This window comes from Amblyomma maculatum, chromosome 2, assembly GCF_055883805.1.
Source record: "Amblyomma maculatum isolate TAMU_Amacu chromosome 2, ASM5588380v1, whole genome shotgun sequence".
Classification (NCBI taxonomy): Eukaryota; Metazoa; Arthropoda; class Arachnida; order Ixodida; family Ixodidae; genus Amblyomma; species Amblyomma maculatum.
Window position 1 is genome coordinate 173517089 of NC_139345.1, and position 18703 is coordinate 173535791.

Here is an 18703-nt window from a genome sequence, read left to right on the forward strand (position 1 = left end):
GACTTGGCTTTCCAAGTCCAAAAATAGGAACACAGGCACTTCTTGCGGTTAAACAAATTAGACGCATGTTTCACATTTTTGGACGCACTTGCCACCTAAATGCTGGAAATGCTGCATACGCCACATTTCACAGCTCACTTGGGGTGTCCGATGGCAAAGTCAGCGCTAGTAGCACAGTGTATATATATATATATATATATATATATATATATATATATATATATATATATATATATATATATATATATATATATATGCTAATGCACAAACACATTGTCTCATAAGATGGATGGCTTTGTTGGTTTACTGGGTTTAACATCCCAAAGTGACTCAGGTTATCACAGATACAAGTTAGCATTTGCAGTGACAAGACTATGATGAGTTTTAATGTCTTAAACATTAGGCAAAGCGAAGTGCTCGGCTTCTTACCCGTGCCCTTTCGCCGAAAGCCAGGCTGGAGACTCGTCGACGCTATAGTACATGAGATGAAGTAGGCAGGTGGGAATCATGAGAATAAGCTGTAGGGCCGCCCAACTAGCCCTGAAGAGCTTTGCGAAGAGCAGCGCGGTAGGAGTAATGACTACCGCGAGCAGCGAGCCCACCGTCGTGTACTCAGGAATTCTTGAACTGGGTGTGACTTCATAAAAAATAGCTAACATTGGTGTTATAAGGGCGATCATGGCAGCCAAAAGGTCGGCACGAACGGTAACAAAGAAGAGGAAATCGTTTGGTTCGCTGCTCCCAGTGCCTGCTATGAGAACAACAGGTATGGTGATGAAAAAGACCGTCTTGCGGCCGACGTGGTCTGCCAGAGCTCGAACTACAGATAACGAAGCCAAGCTTGCGGCTAAAGAAACGAGCCTAGCAACTTCGATGAGCCAGCGTCTGTTGCACACCAGGTTCCATTCACTCACAATGTTGTTGCCGAATTGGTCTAGGTCAAACTCCCACGAAGTGCACGGGATCACCCTGGCAGCGTCGCCAGCGTCCGGCGGGTCGCGTATCCAGCAACTGCTGAACTCTCCTCGGTCATCGAGTGGGATGGCCATGTTCTTCCACTCGAAGCCGCTGAGGTTGGCGAAGGAGTCTGGTCCTCTACACCAGTGGTTCATTATGCCGGCGGTTAGACTGAAGCTCTCGTAGTGCAGGCCGTATGTGCCCAGCGAGATGCTCGCACTGAAGAGAACCAAGAGCTGGAAGGCACCGTTTCCGTAAGGTAGCTGCCTCTCCGTAGGTTCTGATGATCCTGAAGCCTTAGCGGCATCACGGTCGCAACGAAGTGGTCGCATGACTGGTCGCTCCTGGCAAGCAGCGATTTCCAAGGGCTTCTTTCTTCTGCAAAACCGCGCGCCCATTACGATGGCCTGATGCTGCAGGCATGTTTTCAGCAGAAAACAATGAAGGGTTTATATTGCATATGGCACTCGAAGACTGTCTACGGAAAAAAAAACTGCACCTATATACAATTTTTATGGATACACTGTTTATGTAGTTTTCGTTGCTCATTCCTGAACACTATGCAGCCAGCCCCTTCTTTGAAGTAGTTTCGCCCAGAATGGACTAATATACGGCAAGATTGTGGTTGGTGTTTTTGTACTTGAGTTTGAAATTGAACACCTTAGTCCCGTTCCCGTTATCTTTCCGCAACAAAGAATGGTTTCGCCCGCTAAGTGAACAGTCGAATATTCTGAAGAACTGCACTCCTGTAAACCTTGCGTGGCTCCCTGCAGTGTTTTCTGGAGGCGCGCATGTCCTCACAGAGAACGCCCGCCCCGAAGTGACATGCACTGCCGGAGTTATATGGCGAACGTATGGACCTATACCCACCTCACCCCACACAGATGGGGAAGTCGATGAGGAGTCACCTTGCGAGGGTTTCGTTTCAGAACAGGATATATTTAGAAATTCCCCTAACACAATTGGGGCTTACTCGGACAGTTCCGCGTCTTCACTCCTTCAGTATGAGTGTCAGCTGATTAGTATTGCCTCGTATTTGTGAATACCGCCACAACTATGTCACAGTTAGGGCTGATTTCCTTATTAATAGTGTTCAAAATTTAGTAATTTACATATCTGAAAATTTCGTTTAGCAGGTTTTTCTTTTGTTCCTTTCTTCGATATTGGATTATATGTTTTCTTCTTATGCACATCTTATATTTATTAAACTCATCTATTATATGCCGTATTTCTTGGTGTCCTCACTAAGCTCTGGTCAATCCCTCCTTCCTGGGTATGTGGTATATGAGCTAAGGAAGAAAACTGGCTTTATTTAATTATTCATGTATCGCACTGAGCCCCTCATTAGTTTGAACCCCCTCCAGTAACTGCCACAAGCCAAGAACAGCACACATAAGCATTCTCTCTTTCTGAGGAGCCTTTTTTACTTTCAGAGACGTATCAAAGACGTAGAACGTTTTCAGCAGACGTTACAAGGCCTGCCCGGTGTGTTAGCAGCACGCAGTTTGATGGTGGTCTAATATCCATTGCAGAGCTCGTTTTTGCGTAATGAACAGATACCACGTCAGACATATTTAAAAACGTGATCATAGACTTTGCTTTCAAAACTTGTAGAGTTGTCAGAGGCCTCATTTTGTCGGCTAAAAATAAGTTATTTTTCTAGACACAAAATGGGAAAAGGCTCGGCTGTATTAATAGCGCCATAGGTGCATTCACGTTGCTGGAATTGTATGCTACCAGGAGAATAATGTCTGCCTTCCATAATTTTTTATTACCTTGGAACATTTTCTTCGCTGTATACATTCCAGTGTGTCCGTGGTTCTCGGTTTTCCACATCAGTGTGAAACATTGCGTCAGACGTTGCGGCAATAAAGCTCATGACACTCTCTTCACATACATTTCATTCACAGACCTTATTACTTCAATAGCAGGAATTCTGGACTGACTGTGCTCAGGTGCAGTGCTTGACCCGTCGTTCTGCGTCGATTTTGAAGTGTGTGAAGTGTCCGGAAGTCATTGTTTGCTTTTCGCAATGCTTCTTCGTAAGCGCGTCGTGTTCGGGTGAAAAACAAAACAAGCAAACAATTTTTGTCTCTTCAGATGCTGACAGCTTACACGTACTATGAAAAACTGCGCCGAACTAAACACACCACAAGAAAGAAGACGAGACAAGGCGCTACTCACAAGAGTTGTGAGTAGCGCCTTTGTCTTGTCTTCTTTCTTGTGGTGTGTTTAGTTCGGCGCAGTTTTTCACAGTACAAATATGAACCTACTAGCCCAAGAAACGGTATTAGGCTTATACGTTGTGTCAACAGTGCGTAGCAGTTCGTCTACATACGTAAAATGGCCCCTAGGGTGATTTACCCTTGGAAGGGGAGTTTACCAACTGGCAAGATCTAAGAGATCTGGTCTCGACGCCATCATTTGCTAATAATGCTGCCACACTGACAAAAGCTAACGATTAGAAAAATGAAAAGTTCCGTTTATGTGATTTTTTTGTGTGAATGCACAATTTCATTGGGTCTAAACGGGGATTAAAATCAGGCTCATTGCTTTGTTTTCTGCACTTCTCTCACTCGTCGAGGCGCTCGTCGATTTGGCGGGTGACGTGTAGTTCATAAACACATTGAGACGAAGGACGATGAACTTGAAGTAACAAGACGAAATTTTATATCACAACAAAGTACCGAAACGTTATTTACAAAAGAAAGAGAGGCGACTCTTAAAGTGACAGTGAATAGAAAAGGTATGAGCTCTAGCTCTGCGATCTCGTTCAAGCCGGGGCCTGCCTACTACCGCTACCGTAGATTCGTCGAAAACTAGAACCGGCGATCGCGCGGCGCGCTCTAATATGACCGCCGCCAAATTGTTCTAGACGCTGAGAAGGAGCTCAAACAGCGCAGCGCTGCCAAAGCTATGCTCTTCTCTCTCGGCTCGCTAGTGAAGTCTGGAACTTAACGGAAGCCTTGGGTTGCACGCGTATTAACTCTACGAGTTGCACCCGTTGCCTCCTCAATGACACGAAGTGAGGAGCACCGGGTCCGCGCGGTGGGATGTATGCACGGGCCAGCCTGCCTATTCGCCCATGTCGACGGAGGAGAGAAGGTGCAGCCGGTGGCCGGAACTGTGCAATCGGCTGCGCTTGAATTGACCATCGCTGCCTTACACGCCTCACTATAAGATGATTTCTGGGCTTTTTTACCATCCAATACGAACGCTTACAAAAAGCCGCGGCTTTTCGTACGCTAACACACAGTCTACATGCGCAGTTTCTGTTCATAGACCTTTTGTGAGATGCAGGACGTTCATAACAGGGTACAGTTCTTGCCACACAAAGGCCACAAGCACCTTTCTCGGGCCAGTGCCGCTGTCACGTTGCTGGTCAATCGTCGTAAAAAACACACATGTCCATGCTCAGAAGAGCGAGACCACTCACGCCAGCCGCGGAACGCTGCTCAGGCTCAAGTGGCGAATTTCTCATCGTCTCGACACTCTAGAACTAGGCAGACTCGTCGCATCGGGCGGCTAGCGTAGGTTTTCGCACACGCAGCGTGCTCTTGTGGCTGAGCGCATTAGTAAGTTTGAACTGGTTGGCATTTGTCATAAAAATTTATGGGTCCAGGATTTTGTGATGCCTTTTAATTCTGATGCAACTGTTGGATAATATAGGATACTGTCGTGGACAGGTCAATGACAATGGTTTAAGCTTCCAGCGCATGTCAAGAATTGTCTCCAGTTTTCCTGCGCTCACAGACAGCATAGTTAGGCATTTCATAGGAAAGCATGGGCTGTGATTTGAAAGTAATTATGAGACAAATGTGGAACATTATAAAGTACATGCCGTTTATGAATGTATTGATATAAATGGTATAAGCTACTGATAAACAGCAACATTTTTCTTGAAGTCTGTACTGCTTTCAGAATGTGCAATTAAGACTTTCCATGGACAACCAATAGGAGGCGTTTATCAAAAATAATAAAAAAGAACTAGAAGCTTGCTGAGGGAAGTTAGTGATGTATTGATTGTTGCCGGGACGTTAAAGGGCAGCTGCATCACTTAAAAAAAAAAAGAGATCGGAAAACATATATAGTTTACGACCCCCTGAACACGAATACGACGTTAAATTTAGTCATAAGTGACCACAAACTACTTTTTAATCAGAAAAACTTGCACCAACGCCGTGGAGCGTTTTGAAAGTGGTGCTCTTGCCTCTGACTGGTCAAGCGCGCCGTGACGTCAATGACGGCTTGCCATTCAGTGGTAGCGGCGGTCCAAGTGATTGTACATGCACGCACGTGCTTTTCTGTGGATGTATGCTGCTGAACATGCAACGATCACGCTGCTCAGGGGAATATGATATTAAGCCGTGCTTGTTCGAACCAGCGGCGGCTTCGAAACAAGGTGACACTGGCGGCAGCGGCGACATGACGAGAGAGGAGACAGCGCTAACCTTTTCCCTCATGGGAAATTCACACTGGTACGTACCGCTGCGCTGCACTGCTGTATGCGCCTGTGATCCGCTCTCAATTGAACATATCTGCATTACTCGTGCCCTAAATCTCCTGCCAGACTCGAACGAAGCAATTTCACGCCAATGCGCTTGATGTGACGATTGTAAACAAATGAGCTCATCCAGACGAGCCGTCGCCCCAGTTTTGTTGGTGAATTTAGTCATTTATATGTCAGCAAGAGCAGCAAAAGTCTTGCTCTCAGCTCCCGCAACCTCGAGTACGTATACATTTTATTCTGGCGGGATTTAGCAAATTAACGCGGGAGCGCGGTATCAACGAGAAGCCAGGCCGCTACCTTGCTGCGCGCGCGTAATCCCATTTAGAACACCGGTAAAAATACCAAAACGCTAGGACAGCTATCGGCAGTCACGCGCTGCCATGTCGCGAGTTTAGCACACTTCATTTAGCTGCGCTTAACATCGCGACTTCGACCACGGACATCATGCTGCCCTGATTTCTTTTCTTAATTGCGATAGTTGAATTTCCCAGGAGCTCTCCAAGAACCTGAAAATAAGAAAATGGCCATAAGATATAAGCATGACATACGAAACTTAATTTAACAAAGCAGAGGCGAGTTTAGGATGTGCGTTCTCCTTTATGGAATAGGTATCTGACTTCCATTTAAAAAAGTTCATGCTTGGCATGTGCAAGCAGAATTGGATCGCCAAGTGCAAAACGTATAGAGGTGCAAAACTGCTCGTTTTCCTGAACAAAACTTTTCATGAGCAAATAAGGGCTGCGTTTCCATTCGTCGATAAAGCAGTGTGATGACTCTTTCCGCATCGCACCGATAGCCTAATCATGATTAGCCAATATGCTCACACACTGCAGCGTTGTGGCCATTGGCTGAGCACACCTGCTGCAATCGTTTAGAGATTAAGTTCACTGTGCTAAATTTCAACAGCTCTTGCCCGATATTTTTACTGTGACACCTTACTATATTAATGTATTCTCTCAGGGTTGTCCTTTTGTGTTATGTCACATTTCATCTGATGCTTGCATTTGCACATAGCGAGTGACCTCATGCACCTACAGTTATATACCGCTGCTTTTTTTTTTACTTCTCTATCCACCCTGCCAAGATCTTGGAAACAAGAGCGCAGTATAATAAATAAATAAATTAGAACATAAGCGTGCCAGTCGGCACTGCACTTTCTTGAATTAGGCAGGCTGGCTGGCTGTCGCGCGACTGACATTTGAAGCACATAATGGTTTTCACAACAAATTCTTGCGCTCAAGCGCTGCAGCGTGCATATGAAACAAAAAAGCCACGAACGCCGAGTCTCCCATATAGTATATACACTAGCCTTCATTCTAATCATCCCGGAGCACACCGTCAATTCCTCTCCAGCGCATATAGATAGGCGCGCTCCCGTGTGTACGCCGAGCATGCCACCAAATGCACCGTGAGGCGAAGAAGTATCGGGCAGGTGAAGGCGCAGGTAAAAAAAAAATGATGCATGTAGTTAGCCCTGTGACAGCCAACTCAATTTCGATTTTAATTTCATTAGTGCACTGAAATCCGGCGAGCCTGGCGGTACTCAATCGACGGCCGAGCAAGCCAGTGGAGCGGACCTTGCACGGGAAATACGAGTCACTACAAGCCCCAATTGCACAAACAAAAAGGAGCTAACGCAGCTAACGCTCTAAGTGCCGTGGACGAGTAGAGAGAGAAAAAGAATACAGGATCACCTTGAGAGAGATATATAATGCGCCCCAGTCCGACGCGCACGGCTAGCGCGGTCGTTCGCGTTCTCCCGGTTCAAGTTACGAAGCACGGCGCGCACTTCGTGCACTGGGTGCGGCGTTGGGGTTCCTGCCTATACATGAGCGCGTGGAGAAGGTATGGCACTCCTCACATCCCACTAATTACCCACTCCCTCCTCTTAAAAAGAAAAAAAGTCCTACTCTCTAACATTACTTCTCGCAGTTTTCCAGCCGCGTCAGCGGGCGCCAATGCTGAATAGTTTTACTTTCACCTGTGCCTTCATCTGCCCTGCCACCCATCTGCCCCACAGAACAAAAAAAAAAAAAACGTAAACAGAACAGAAGAGCAATATGATGTATTGGACCTCTTACCTCAAATTTTCTTCTTTTTGCGAAAGCAGCTCTTGGCGGCGGAGAGGTGCTGTTGTGCGCGAAGGCAGAAGGCACAGCACCGGTTTTCAATCGCGCAGATTTGATCAGTATCCAAAAAGATAGCATCAACGACAAGCTTTGGTGATAGTAACTGTCGCGAAAATGATCTGAGCAGATCACCGACGATTTTGTAGGCTTGAAATCCTTCCTCTTGACCGCGGCAACCCAAAGCGCCGATAGCTTGCGCTCCTTTGGGAATTTATGAAACGCGACATCCTCTTGGCCGCCAGTGTTCGTGCAGCCATATGCTGCGCAGAACCACGGCATGGTCGTTCTTTTCGTGAAGAACGGTGCAAGATGCACTGAAAAAGCTTGCAGTAACGTTCGCAAGAAGAAAACAAGCGCGAGGCAAGAAAAAGGTTGCACTGCGTAGCCTGCAAGCGACAGGTGATGCACGGCCTGCTCGGGCAATAGAAGCGGAAGAGAGGTAGACGCCGTTCTTGACGTCACTACCGCCTGTCGTACTCCTGTCGACTGCTACTGACATCCCCCCTCCAGCGCTGTGCACTGCGGAGAAGCCTGAACGGGGTAGCAACTTTAATCGATGATTACGTCACTATTTCAAAAGCTAAAGCCAAAATATTTCGTATACTTAACATACAAACCCTGCAGGTTCGACCCTATGAAGCGCATCAAATTCTAAAATCGGTGCAGCTTCCCTTTAAGCAATATGCGAAAAAAAATGGTATAGTTTCTGAGTATGGGAGTAGTAGAAAGCTCCAGATCTGGGACGGAAGTACAGACGGCAGGGTTGGCCTCTACCATTGCTCGTCTCATCAGCAACGTCGTAGAGCGATACGGAAAGTCGTATCGATGGCAGCGCGGCACGGCTGACAAGCGGACGCGGTCATGTGTTCAGATCTTGGCTTGGTTTTCTTTTTTTTGGCACTGAATTGCGTACGAATGGAAGTTGATGAGGACGGTGAAGCAGAGTGCGAGAACTATGGCTGTTTAACACGTGTGATGTAAGGCTGCGGTGATGGTGCAGTACGCACAGACCGAGTTCGAACCGGAGTGACACTCTATCTTTGTGTTGTGCTCTGCATGGGCTCTAGTCTTCGGGCTTGTGTCATATTGCGAGTTGTGCTGATTTGACACATCTTTACACATATCATATGCACATAAAACATTGTTCAGTGTTGTTCAGTGAGTGGACGCTTGAAAACTGTGCGTGAACGTGCGTGTGCGAAACAAGAAAGTGTAATTTTAATCCAGTTTTTTTTTTCGTATTTTATTTGTGTGTCCAGTCTTTCCTTTCACACCTCTTCTTTTTTCGTTTTAATGCTAACACTCCCCCCTTCCTCCCTTCTCTTACGGCGCGATTCAGGTGTCGACGCAGCTGCGGCTCAAGGTCAAACACGGCCTCCGCCGGGGATACGCGACGGCTCGAAACTTGGCGCAGTATTGCTTTCGCAATAAAAACTGCTGAAGTGGAAGTCGCCTATACTGGCTCATGGACTCGGGTGAAGCCTGCGGCGGCCGTCTTGAGGGGGGCATGAAGCGGCCTGCAAAGTGCTTGGGATCACTGTCGTTATACCTAGTGGCACGGGCAGAGGCATAATATTTTGTTTTTTTTTGGGTAACCTCACCATAGTATTGTAACGTTACGTTACAGAGAAGGCGCTCTGGCACTCTGGCACCGAAGAACACCAACAGCCAGTCAAGGCAGCACAAAAGCGCAGCACCGTATTGCTTCGTCATCTTTTCCGAATCGCCCGTTCAAATCTTCGTCGTCTAGGAATGGCATGTGTCAATATATGTTCGCCTTAGTCGAAGTAAGTTTCAAGTGTTTAAAATGCTTTTGAGTTCAAATTCATTTTTACAATATTTCCGCTATCTATCGCCAGGTGACGCCTCTCAGAGGACCCTAAATTCATCCGGAAGTCGATGCAGGCGCAGTCACTCTTCCTGAAGCTCTGGGATTTAGAGATACCAGTGGCCGGGTGAATAAACCGGCAGTGGAAGCTAGCAAAAACGACTGGAAGATTGGGGGCTTAAAACAGAAAAGTGACATAATGTTAGTAATGTAGAAACAAAAATTCAATAGATATAATGATGGTATAGTTAACCAATCTAAAACAATAATTAAAATATAGGCAGAAAAATGAGCATAATAGCTACTGCTACCACCCCGTTTCAAAGGGGACGCTCTTATATTCCATCCATCCATCCATACCGTTGAGAGAATGAAATCACGCCACCGTGACTATTCTCCCAATAAGGGCGCGTGGGGGGTTGGTCATGTGACGAAGAAGAACTGGGCGATTGTGCTGAGGGACGACGAAATTGAAATGCGTGTGCGGTTAACCGGGCGCTACAGTGCTAACTACGCTCTGCTGCAGTAATGGACCATATCAAGGCCCCTGTAACAATATATCGCAGTGAAAAACAGGCTGCAATCAGTCTATAAACACGTGATTTTTGGTCTCTGTTTTTGTTTTTACATATTCTGCAGTTGAGGGTCCAAGGTACCAATATACGGTTTTTATTAAGCCATGCTCTTACGGGAAGGGTGCCAGAGGAAACCTTGAAGAAAATTTTGACAATTAGCTTAGCCAGCACTTTGTAACTCTCTTTAGGATATCTTGTCCTAGGCCTCCACAATATATGGATCGGTATAGAGGTACAAGTACAAAAAACTTGAGCAAGCCTGTATACAATGTTTCCTGGGTACAGTACTCACATACTGTGCACGCAGAATTTGTAAGGCAAACACAACGTCGCGTAAAAATTCAGTGAAAGCTCGGCTTCCGGCAGGATAACAAGACACAACAAATTCCGGTATCACAGTAATTATGCGCATCTGCAGAATTGTGTGCAACAAGGGTCTGTTGGATCGCGCAAAAAATCGTCATGCAAATTGTCTCTGGAACAAGCTCAAAAAACCAAGGCCGCCCCTTATCATGAGAAGAAACAAATTAGTGCGGCTAATTGGCTCCTAATTTGAGCTCCAAATAAAACTGCAAATACTTTGCGCAGTTTCTGCATATTATTGCGGGAGATGCATAAAAATGCACCCTGGGCTTTTTAAACATAAGTCATAATTCTCCTTGTCTACTTTGAGGATGATATTTGCGATGACATTGAAACTGTAATTAGTGACAATGACAATAGGGACTTTATCAAAGTTAATAACGGTGCATTTAGTTGATAATGATGACAGCAAACGTGATGCACCGTATGCACCAGCAGCGGTTAGGCTTTCGCATTTATTCAGTGTAGATTTCACAGTGCTCTGGAAATTTTTACCACACTAGACCTTATAACGTCATTTATGAGGTCAGATTTTGCCCCTTTCCTGCTGTTTACAATTTCTTGTGACCTTATGTAAAAAGATCTGACCACGCTTTAAATTGACTTGGCGGGTAATTCGATAGCTCGATGAGCCCCGGGCCCGCGCTTTCTGGAATAACCGCCACCCGAGTTTCACAGATCATCGTAGGCGAAAGGCAGCCATACTTTTTTTTTCACGACTTTCGATGTCATTGCGGCCCCCACACAATAATGAAGGGTACCCAGAAATATGCGCTAGTCACATTGCTGCTAGATAACTGCTGAGATGGCGCAGCTTTATATTGGGTGCATCTCCTTTCACTGGTTTGGTTAGTGCTAGTTCTAGTATAACATGAACAACCAAAGAGGCCGAAACTGGAGGAACAGCGATACAATTAAGTGGCACTTGAAAAAGACAAGAACGGGCCTTGATTAAGACGTGCCTTTATTACGCTGTTCCACCTGTATGAACTAACATAAATAGCCCACATCTCAGCTTTTTTAATGTAGCCCACATTCACTTCCAGACCAGTAAATATGGCTTCTTATTCAGAAATTTGCTGTGATGATCGGCACCCTTGAGGCCCACCTTCCAGGCATCAGCCTTGCATATTACGCATTCATACATTCAGCTACTCCAGTTTGACACATGTTTGCGCATAGTTTCGAACAGACAATATTAAACAACGGATTGAGCAAGTCTACAGCGGCGTTCAAGTGTCCAAGCTTGTCAGGATCGCAGTAGTGCCACACCGAAAAAGAACAAAGCAATAAGCACGCAAAAACTGAAACACAAAAGGAAATGATCGACAAACGGCATGTAACCTAGCGTGTCATTGCTGAATCTCACACTTAACTTGAAGGCGGTTTACACAACCTCATCGCTGACAAGGTGCTTCATGATTATGGCTATAAACCGTATAATTGCGGAAGATGTGTCCAACAAAATTAGTCCCTGACGTGGTTTTTTACTGACTGCGAGCGCGCTGCGACATGGCGTACGATGCCAAAATCGGTGCGCAAATGTGGTTCACAATGACACACGCGAATCAGATACGACTGTATAAGTCGGAAGTTATAAACAGAGACACTTCTCGCGGTTAAAGAAAACTAGGCATATGTTAGAGGTTAGACTCACGCTATACGAGACACAAGATGACATTTGTAATGGCATGGGTGGTTTGTTGTAATGCCTTAAACATTCGGGTCTCCTACGCAAACATGAACATTTCCTTGCGTCACGCAAGACAGGCCTCCCGCTCCTGCGTTACAACCTTAATTTTCGTACTGCTTTGTCATTTTGTGTAGACATTCTATGACCATGCTCACGCGTCATTATATTGATTAATATATTACGCCAAAAGGAAAGGCATACGTTATAATAAAATTGAAAAATTTGGAAGAATGTCGTGCGTTAGTAAAAATTAGAATGTGTCGCTTACATCGAAGCAAATGACCAGAAGAAAGCAGGCACCGTCAAGTAAGAATAAAATGAAAAAAAAAAACACGTTCATAGATTGATAAGTGGAGATCGAAGATTGTCCCAAGGAAAGTGTCACCGCCTTCGGCATCGAGCAGGGGGAGTGATGTTCTCGAGGCAATGAGACCTTGTCCGTTTCAATCGTACTTCTGCGCTTGACCGGCTTCTTGGGCAGCGGTAGCAGTGTGTCCTGCATGGCACGTGTGCTATCTGGAGCATGAGTGGTGACCTATCGGAGGCCAGACGTGCGTTGCACCTGCAGCACGCATTCTCCCTGGCACGGCAAAACCTGGGCGCCAAAGGCAAACAGCGACATTCCCCCATCCGCTATGGCCAGTCTCACGTCAATGTGTCGGTCATCGAACACTGCCGTGCTCGTCTGGCCTAGGCTGTCACCGATGCGGCTGAATGCAAGAAGCCAAGCCAGACCGCTGCTGTGTGCTTTGACGAGGTATGCGCCGGCCGCTTGTGAGGCAAAAGACGAGAAGCAGATGGTTCCAGTCACGCGCATGCAGACTATGAAGCAATTCTGTATAAGGATGCCTTTTTGTCTAGGCACGATGATGAAGACTGCCAACAGTGTTCCAAAGATAAATCCAGAGGCCACCACGATCCTTCTGAAGCCAAAGCGAGCAAGACAAGGTACAAGGAGCAAGAGGCCGATGAATGTTACAGCGTAGTAAATGGCTGTGGTCACATAGTTGACGGGCAGTCCGACACTGTTGATAACGAATGCGTCATAAGCATAGCTGAGTGCCGTCTACATATAAACCAGAAGAACTGTGCGACCTCTGAGGTGCGATCCGCAGAGCCTGTCACTTTCAGGAGAGTCCCGGCTGCCGGTCTGCGCCTGTAAGTATTTCTGCATCATCTCGTGGCAATGTTCAGGCGACACATTGTTGAGGCTTGCTGCATGCAAAGCGACCGGCTCTGCTTCTTTGCCATGTCCTATTGCTTAAAGCCAGGCAGGCGACTCGTCGACGCTGTAGTACATGAGGAGAAGTAGGCAGGTGGGAATCATCAGAATGAGCAGTACTGGTGCCCAACCGGCCTTGTAAAGCTCTGCGAAGAACAGCGTAGTAGGAGTAATGACTACCGAGAGCAGCGAGCCAACCGTCGTGTACGCAGGAATTCTTGAAGCGGGTGTGGCTTCGTAAAAGAGAGCTAACATTGGTGGTATCAAGGCGATCATGGTAGCCAAAATGACCGCACGAGCGGCAACAAAGAACGAAAAATTGTTTGGTAAGCTGCTCCCAGTCCTTGCTATGAGAACAACAGGTATGGTGATGAAAACGACCGTCTTGCGGCCGACACGGTCTGCCAGAATTCCAACTACAGCCAGTGAAACCAAGCAAGCTGCTAAAGACATGAGCCTGGCGACTTCGATGAGCCAGCGCCTGTCGCACAACAGGTTCATTCACTCACAATGTTGTTGCCGAATTGGTCCAGGTCAAACTCCCACGAAGTGCACGGGATCACCTTGGCAGCTTCGCCAGCGTCCGGTGGGTCGCGTATCGAGCAGCGGCTGAACTCTCCTCGTTCGTCGAGTGGGATGGCCATGTTCTTCCACTAGAAGCCGCTGAGGTTGGTGAAGGCGTCTGGTCGTCTACACCAGTGGTTCATTATCCCGGCGATTAGACTGAAGCTCTCGTAGTGCAGGCCGTATGTGCCCAGCGAGATGCTCGCACTGAAGAGAACCAAGAGCTTGTAGACACCGTTTCCGCAATGCAGCTGCCTCTCCGTAGGTTCTGATGGTATTGATGATTTACTGTCATCCCAGTGAAGTGGTCGCAAGACTGATCGTCCCTGGCAAGCAGTCATTTGTAAGGGCTTCTTCCTTCTTTTGTAAATTCGCGTGCCCTTTACGATGGCGTGAAACTGCAGGCATGCTTACTGCAGGAAACAACGAAGGGTGTAAATTGCATGAAACACTCGAAGGCTGTCTATTGAAAAAAAAAAGGAAGATTTCACGGATGTGCGATTTTCTTAGGACACGCTTTGCATGTAGTTTTCGTTGCTCATTTTTAAACTATACACTGCAAGTCGGTTCTTTGAACGTGTTTCGGCCAGATTCCACCAAGACGGAAAGAAGTTTGTTGGTGCTTTTGGCCTTGAGTTTGAAATTGAACACCTTAGTCCAATTTTCGCTACCATTGCCGACTAAAGAAGACTGTAGCCCGCTAGGCAGATCGTCGCCGTCTGCAGATTTGCAATACTGTGAACTTTGCGCGCCTACCTGCCGAGCTTCCCCGATGCGCGCATGTCCTCACAGAGAAGGCCCGCGCCGAAGTGTCATGAATTGCCGAAGCTGTGTGGCGCATGTATGTACCAAAGAGCAGACCTACAGACCACTCAACACCGCACAGATGACGAAAACGATGAGAAGTCTCCCTTTCTCGTTTTAAAGGAGGATACATTTAGAAATCCCCATAACCCAGCTCTGGTTTTCACTGTCGGTCCAGCTTCTTCTCTCCTTCAGTGCGAGTGCCCGATGATTTGCGTCGCCTCAGATTTGTGAATACCGCAGCAACTATATTAAAGATAGGGCTGAATCCCTTGCTAATTGCATTACAAATTGGCAAGCCTAAAAACTTTGCTCAATAGTTTTTTCTTTTATTCATTTCTACGGACTTGCATCATAGGTATTCTTTTATAGTCCATTTTTGATTTATTAAACTAATCTCGTATAATCCGCACGCTTTCCTGTCCTCACGAAGACCTGGACAATATCCCAATCTTACGTATGTGTCATGTGCCAAGAAAGATCATTGGCTTTATTTAAGTATTGATGTAATACACTGAGCACCATCATTATTTTAAATCAAGGTCATTTAGTACTAATTGCTGTTCTCACTTAAACCTTCCCTGACCCTCCATGAATAAGTGCCATGAACTGAGAACAGTACACAACATTATCTGTTTTTAAGAGGTATCGATTGCTTCCCTTCGTTAATGAGGGATGCTATAAAGGATGAAATCATAGTAAATGAGCAAATATTGCCTTATGGTAAAAACCGCGCATTGATTGATGTGGTGCCTACTCCTATGAATTGGGATTGTGCGGTGCAATAACCGCTGCCGTCAGCTTCTTGAACTGCAGTGCTTGGCAGACCCAGAGCAAGTGGGTCGTGTCGATATCAATATATTCCAGAGGAAAAAGATTGTGAAACAGACTACTTCAGAGTCACAGCAGGATTGAGTACAAGTACTACCTGGATCCTCTGAAGCAGTGCTTCCTTTTCACGGCTGAGACATCGGGAAAGGGTTATCGCATATACAGTTTTGCGAAACACATGTATGGCATCGGAGTTTTAATTTTTGCGATGAACTTAGTGTAGTGTCGTTCAATTAAGGCGCCGAAAAATTTACGATCGCCCCACCCTCGCGTGGTCACGGCGGGGTCTAAAAAAATGAAATGGCTGTACTATGCAGAGCCACACTTCTACCCCGTGTGTGCAAAGCCTTATTATATGGGGTGGCATCTCCCATCATCGCGTTTGCAAATGTACGCGGTGCCTGATTGCAAGGGCCCAGTAAGTGCAAATAGTTTGCCGGTTTGTTTCTCACAAAGAACCGTTTACAAACCAGTGTAAAAACTATTGGAACGCAAAAATTGTTCATGAGTTCTTGAACAATTTGCTACAAAGTATTGCAACATTGAAGTTTGAGTATATTTGAAATGTACAGATTGTTATTGTAAAGAGAACGCTATAAGTTAGTACAAAGTTTATAGACTTATACAATTAAGTATGCAATATTCATGGAGTCCGAAATACTAGAGGTGCATGTTACGGGTAGAACTTTACTGTCGTTGAAAATAAAAGAAACGAATTATGTTTTACAAAGGAGAAAATTAATCTATGTTTCTTGAGTGGTCATTGGATAGAGGGTAGCTTTTGGGTTTGGTGCTGCAGATAGCCTATTCCTATACGTAACCACTACAAATTCCAAGGTGTGACGACCATAACCATTTATATGTGGCAGGATGACCGGTTTACAGTTTTTTTGTATCCGTAGGCGATGCATTGTTCTTATTCGCAGTTACTGCTGTGTAGTCCTGACCTGGTGTATTGATATTGCACCTGCATATGTAAAAGCGAATGCATCATCTGCGGCAAGGAAGACGCAAGAAAAGCAAGCAAGAGAAGCAAGACGCATACCGGCTTTTAGACAGCTGCGACACCGCTTCGATCATCACAATACCGTGCACCAATAAACATAATCCTAATCGTTGCTGGTGCTAACGTCAGGCCGCCTGCCGCCGGCTAGCTGATCGTTTCAGTGAAGACCGCTCCGCGCGATATGAGAGGGCGCTGCATGTAGGAGGATGGAATAACCGCCGACGCCACCGCTAGTTCTTCGGACCCTGAAGGTGCACAATGATAAATTGTGTCGCTTTAACTCCCACACGTTTAACTAAATGTAATAAAGCGATTCTGTGCATGAATAAATTAACTAGTTTCCTATAAAAGCGGTCGTCGTCGGGGGAACTATGTATATGCGGCAAGACACATACAGCCAAAGTAAGATACAGATTGTCAATTAACTGACAACCAATGGTAAGGAATTTCATGGACTTGCTGGTATCTTTACTTCTCTAACGTTAACGAGAGGTTCAATGACGAATGCCCATCGTATTTATATAATCACCAATTTTCATTATCGGATGCGCCAATTTACGCGGACTAAACTGAAATCTTCCATCGACGCTAGCTCGCACAAAAAACTCAATATAGGAGGTGTCTTTAAGCTACCATACTTTGTTTACCCCTCATATGAATAGGATATACAAAATTGCTAGGAGATAGAAATTATGGCAGGGGCTGTTTAACACTTTATTTGAATATGGACTGATACACATGAACAGGCAGTTGTATATATGAAATGAAATAAATCAGAGAGAGCTCATACGTATGCATGAAACCTCACAGAGGACTTCAAAAACCAGCAGGGTTAACAATTCGCCTCTTACGTGAATATAAATAAATAGTTCAAGCATATATAGTACCAAAATATAAAACACTACGGAATTATATGAAAATGTCGCTACTACGAGAACATAATGAATTAAGCTGCTAAATCTGAAGGCACACAAGACGCACGCAGATTCATTAGACAGAGTTCTCAAACACTATCAATGGCATATACTCAAGTTTGAGGTCTTTTATATATGCTCTGCTTTAGAGCTCTGCACTTGGTTTAGTAACTTCACATAAAACGAGAGTATCGCATGAGGACGTAGACCTTCATAATGAGAAGCGTCAATTCAGTCATACATCCAAGCCTGGAAACCTCTGCGCTTTCCAAAACCTCCCAAATTCACGCATGCTATTTGCATTCATTTGCCCTGAACTGAAAAAAAAAAAAAACCAATTTCAGACTCTTTTAGCGTGTTTTCGAGCTAAGCTCCACAGACGGGTAAATAATACCTCCGTGGTAGTAGTTTGAGATTATTTTTTTTTATGCCGTAAAAACAAGTATTACATTTTGATTTGTGCTTGAACTTTCGAGCCACATATACTGCAATGTAAGTTATGAGACTGTTAAACTATGCATAGGGACGTACTTATGATCACCTGGAGGAAGGGTATTCAAAGTAGGTTCGACGTTCTCGAGACTTTCCTCGTCAACGAAGCGGTCAAGCTCATCAACCGGACTTGAAAGGAGCTGGGTGGGTTCCTCACTTGTATGGATAACGTGGTTCCCTCACTGTGCAAAGAAAGTGCATCTCGACAAGGGATTCATTACAAAACGTATATTTCGTCACTCAAGCAGGTCTAAGGAGAGACGTACTAGATGCCCGCTAGTCCATGGTTGGCGGCGACCTCATTAGCCTGCTCGATGGCCCGTAGTTGGATCTTCGAGTCCGAGCTCACTAGCGTGGCTTCCCACCGCCCGGGAGAAGGGAGCTGTATTGATTCCACCGCAGGTGGATCATTTGCGCAGACCCGGAGAATGTGATCGTATATCGCCCTAGGGTTCAAGTGGGGAACACAGCAGAAAGAGCGCGAAATGAGCAAGAAAAAAAGAAAGAACGAAAAATAGGACGTATAGTGCGGGGTTGAAAGCACAATGACAAGGGCTATATCTGTGCTATGCTCTCTTCAGACACACGTTTTCTTGCTTCACCTAAAATCAACAACGCATCACAGTACGGCAGAGAACAACGGATGCAACGGAATCAACGCAGGACACGAGCCATAGAAGTACTCCATGAGCGCTCGAAGCGCACGTCTTGCGCGCTGGGATACGCGCACGCCGGCCAGAGGAAGTCTGCGCATGCTCGATACATCGCCCAGCACCGAGCGTGTTCATGACACTCAGTCCAAATGATTTGTTTTT

General features: G+C 45.8%; 1 protein-coding gene across 1 annotated transcript; it reads right to left on the reverse strand.

Moving 5' to 3' along the window:
* Positions 1–425: 425 nt before the first annotated feature.
* LOC146200455 (solute carrier family 22 member 6-like) lies at positions 426–1289 on the reverse strand. The gene has a single exon (XM_084592370.1). The coding sequence runs from the start codon at positions 1287–1289 to the stop codon at positions 426–428; it is 864 nt and encodes a 287-aa protein (XP_084448496.1).
* Between the last annotated feature and the right edge of the window lie 17414 nt (positions 1290–18703).